At 48.3% G+C, this 4733-nt stretch overlaps 2 protein-coding genes across 2 annotated transcripts; one reads left to right on the forward strand and one right to left on the reverse strand.

Annotated features, from left to right (window-relative positions):
• Positions 1-5: 5 nt before the first annotated feature.
• Positions 6-239, forward strand: PENARI_c078G03695 (uncharacterized protein; the record flags this gene model as incomplete). The annotated part of the gene is made up of 1 exon (XM_022637677.1): positions 6-239. A coding segment is annotated over one exon (234 nt), but the record flags the coding sequence as incomplete, so codon positions are not given.
• A 2293-nt stretch (positions 240-2532) lies between these two features.
• PENARI_c078G07156 (MDR family MFS transporter) lies at positions 2533-4118 on the reverse strand (the record flags this gene model as incomplete). Its single annotated transcript, XM_022637679.1, has 2 exons — positions 3922-4118; positions 2533-3867 (listed from the first exon to the last, which is right to left on the reverse strand). Exons 1-2 carry the CDS (start codon positions 4078-4080, stop codon positions 2533-2535), a joined length of 1494 nt encoding a protein of 497 aa, XP_022482467.1. The 5' UTR covers positions 4081-4118.
• Positions 4119-4733: the final 615 nt, after the last annotated feature.

Consider the following 4733-nt stretch of genomic DNA (forward strand, 5'->3'; position numbering starts at 1 on the left):
CGCAGCACCTCCCTGCGAGGATTGTTGTTGACGCAGACCTATCCTGCGAGGTAGTCTTGTTTTCGCAGCACCTCCCTGCGAGGATTGTTGTTGACGCAGACCTATCCTGCGAAGCACCTTTTTACGCTCGCGGGGCTCATGGCAGCGAGGGAGCACAGTCTTACATCGCTGGGCTCGTGGCAGCGACAGCCGTGGTCACGGAAGCTCTCAAGCCCGCAGGCAAGAGAGGGACACTATGATGCATCAAAGTGTGAGGACCAAAGTGTGAGGATGGAAGTCCTGCGAATTTTGGGCTGGGAATCCGGCCCCTTTTATAATTTTTCGGTCAAGTCTCTACCAAGGACCCATTGCGCCGAGGGTAGCGAGAATCACTGTCCTTTGATTGGCGTTGAAGCACGTTGAACAACGTTGAAATGGTGTTTGGAGAATTTGTGGCCTATAGACTCAAGTTTCGACCTGGGATCATTTCTCTCAAATCGTGCGTTGAGTATGGTGAACCACTTTCATCAACTGTTGAAAGAAAGCAACGCCGCAAAAAAGTGATTCCTACATATTGTTGAGTTTGCAATTAAATCGCTCAACGCGGTGGCACTCTACGTCTCCCTGTTTTAGCCACGGTCACCGACCGTCTCTTTCATGAGGGTTGAAGTGCTTCAACAGATGCCAAAATAATAGGTTGGAAAATTTCTGGCTGACAGAAACGCTGGACTGTACCTGCGGTTGGCTGGAGGATCCTTTGGTCTCGCTCGAATCAATCCTGTTCATCCTTGGCCCCGCGCCGCTGAATGTTGTTTCTTCCCTGTCTACTCGCAGCCAGCTAATGTTGCTTTTACTAGAATCTCTACTCCCTGGCCGCACAGATATTGACATACTCTCAAGCCCAGGATGAGGATTGTCCTTCTTCGGGAGGGCATAACCAAAAGTCCAGAGCTTATTGGAAAGCCTCCATAGGAAACCGAGCCTAGGACAACCATGTAAAACGTGCAACCAGGCCCACGAGCTAGGTTCTCGTGATCGCCACCCCCTCGCGAGATTGCAACGCTACTATCACATTCTGATGAGGCCTTGGACACAAGAAGCACGAGTCGGACCAATCAAACACCACACGCGAATTTAGATTGATGCAGGTACGGTTCTGCGATGCAGATCCCAGCGACGACCCACGGGACCGTAGATCAAAGAGGTTCTATTTATGGCCCGGAAAAGAAAGTGGAAGGATTTGCAAAGGTCCAGACATAAGCTACAGCCCCAGATTAGATGGCAGTTAGCTTGGGAATGGAACAGGTCTTTGCTTAGGAGGTACGGAGGTACGGCTGGAGCAGGCCAGTGTCTGGAATATCACGCAGACTTTGGCGTCAGAATGGTAGGCTAAAACCTGATCCGCGGTTATGTTTTCCTGGTTGCTGTCACAAGAGAGTAAGTTCTCCTGTCAAGTGGCAAGCTGCTCCTTGTCTATCTGGTCTGTAGAACGTTCTAGAAGCTATGTATTCTCTGCTGCATGAACCTCTCCCGTAGTGAGTAATCTCTCTTTGAGCCCGACACTTCTCTCTCCAGCTGCTCCAATTCCTCCGCCTTTCTAATAACTCAAGCAGACGGCTTGTAAAAATTTATGCCGATAGACTAGGACGTACGTAAATAAAGTCTTCCGGTTTTGCAATAGAAGCCGAAAAACCGATTGGCTCCCGGACATGGCAGGAGTCGGCGTTGTGGGCCGGCCCATGTGCGGTCCCCAAAGTCTATTTCAAGCACTGCGCATCTTTACCATTACTCTGGCGATCAAGAATCTTTCCGAAAACATTATACAGCGCTAACTGGGATGGATATGAATAGGATGTAAGTGACGAACTTGTGTTGAAAAGCGCGATGACATTGAGTACAAGCGCTGACTTAAATGCGGCCTTTAGTAAGACTGTCATTAGGCATTCTATCTATGGTGTTCTCCCTTCGAAATACCTTACTTCGGTAAGTATTGGACAGTATATCATATCATTTGTTTCATTGATTCCTGATTTATTGCTTGATTCAGTTTTTAATGCAAGTTCTGCTTTCGAATTGTTTGCTTTTTTTCTATCTGCCTCGGTAAATGAGTGAGATGCTTCAACAAACATCTACTTATGGTTGGATTGCCCAGGCTTTATAAGTTTCTTGAGGTTTAGGTGGTTGTTTTGAGCAGACGCAACATGTAGATGTTAGACACCAGCCTACCCTTCGCTGCGGGTGGGGGAAATCAGGCGCGTGCAATCAACATGAAGAAACCTACTCAGAGCGCACTTTGGAGACACGATATAGAAAGCCTATCGATTGAGATACATATTATCTCCAGCATCTGGTCAGACAAAGAGGCTCAGAGTGTGTAATGTAGAACGTTTTCGTATTTTGTATTAAAAAATCGCTAGCTATGCACCATTATTCCAAAAAGTCTAAATGGTAATTCCCACTGCAAGACGTGATTATTTGCGATACCTTTAGGGCTCACATTCCAGAATTTTCCGTCTTCCATGTTTTGCTTGAATCAATCAGTGCCACTTAATCCTACTGACTAGACGACCTAGCCTCCTCATCAGAAACAGCAGCCTGGGATTTCGGCTTGACACTCCTCCAGCGTATCCCGAGTGAAAGAAGGAAAGCAACGGCGGCAACACTGGTTGCGACGTAGAATGTACTCGTGATCGCGTAGTTGTATGCATCTAATACGCCTGGAAGGTGCGCCGCAGAAACCACGCTCCTCGCTTCGGCGGAGCCTGCACTGAGAATGTTCTCTATCTCGTGGCCTTTAAGTCCCCAATTGTCCAGTCGCGAGACAAGTTTGTTCTCGAAGATAGCCTCCGCGATCGCGAGGTTCACGGAAGCCCCGAAGAATTGGAAGCATTGCAGTAATGAGGTACCGACGGGAATATCTTCGGGATTGAGGACTGTTTGTGTCGCAACATAGGGCATTGAGAGGGTCATTCCCACACCAATGCCTTGAAGGACTTGGAATGGGATCCACTGCTGGTGTGGAGTGCTCTGGGAAAAGGTAGAGAACAGTCCCGTTGCTATGCTCATCAGGCCCGTTCCAAAGAGCATGTAGGGGTTCGGGTATCCAAGATACTTAAGTGAGGCGCCTGTCAAGGTTGCAGAGAGGACATCTGACAGCGCTAAAGGGAGGTACATGACTCCAGATTTCGTGGGCGAGGCGTTTTTGATGACCTGGAACCATTCTGGAAGGTAGTATATCGAAATGTAAACGGCACCCATGGCGAAAAACTCGCTGAAACAGGAGAAGAACATCGTACGCTCAGTAATCAGACGCGGTGGAATCATGGCATTGTCGCCCTTTCGTATTTGCCAGAGGGCAAAGATAAGACCGACAAATGCGCCTCCAATGAAGAGACCAATGATGGTAGCACTCTTCCAAGCGTGTTCGGTCCCTCCCCATTGAAGAGCCAAAAATATCATGATGATGGCCGGAGCGAATAGAAAAGCGCCCAGGAAGTCCAACTTTCCCAGTCTGCGAAGGACCGACGGAGTTTTCGTCCTGTCGCGCGGAGGCGGTTTGAAGAAGAAGACCAGTGAGAAAATGGTGATAGCACCAATGGGGAGATTAATCCAGAAACACCACCTCCAGGTCACATGCTCAGTGAACGCACCACCTAATACGGGTCCAATGATAGTGGCAAGGCCAAAGGTTGACTGAAGGATTCCAATATATAAGGGTCGCTTGACCAGCGGGATGGAAACCGCGACAATACAGAAGGCTCCTGTAAAGCATCCTGCTGCCCCAATTCCGGCTATAGCACGCCCAACGATGAGCATAGGACTGTTGACTGCAAGGGCGCAGAGCAATGAGCCAAGCTCGAAGACGGCAAGACATCCGAGGAACATGCCCTAATACTGTTAAAAGGCTTTTCATCTACAACTGGAATTTTTGGATAATCTCACTTTCATCTCAAAGCTTCCAAATAGTTTACCTGCCATAGGCTGCAAAGCGCACATCGCAAAGGAGTATGCACTTCCATACCAGCCAATATCACTGGTGCTGTTGAATTGTGACGTGATCCGGGGAATAGCCGTGGCAATGATAGACGAGTCCAGTGACATGAGAAATATAGAAAGACCAAGTCCAGTGATGACCAGGACTAGTGGAAACCAGTCAGCTCATAGTCGCTCGCATCGTCTGCTCGAGAGTTGCTGTCGCCAGACGACAGGCTGTTCGCCTCGGGGGTGCGTAGATCCTCGATGGGAATTTTCTCAGCCATTTGCTGTGGCAGTTGAGAAGGCGAGATGGGCATATGAACAAATGGAGGCAACAACGTTATATACTAAGTGGACTATAAAATTGATGTATGCTCCCCCTCCCAAAGCAAACCCGTTTTGAGATTAGCGCAAGTGAATCAACGTGACTCATGATGGCTCAGGAATGCCTCATCATTGGTCTGCAGCGCCAACCCGCCGCAATTACAGTTCCTATAAGCCTCCTTCATCAGCTACTTGTATATCAAACACCAGATCCAACCGCATATTTTGGCGTATATTAATGATCACTCACAATTACTCACCCTATATCTTCCTCGACCACTTTCATTTGGGCTGTTGGAAACGCCTGGACCATCAAGGGCTACAACGCCACTTCCGCGCTTACTCCTTCCGAGTAACCCCTATTTCTAAGGCTCCGAGAGGAATAAATGAATGCGGATAAGCGCATTATTCATATTCGCATTCATGTTATTCTGATTATTCTGATTATTCTGATT

Source organism: Penicillium arizonense (assembly GCF_001773325.1).
Source record: "Penicillium arizonense strain CBS 141311 chromosome Unknown PENARI_contig078, whole genome shotgun sequence".
Classification (NCBI taxonomy): domain Eukaryota; kingdom Fungi; phylum Ascomycota; class Eurotiomycetes; order Eurotiales; family Aspergillaceae; genus Penicillium; species Penicillium arizonense.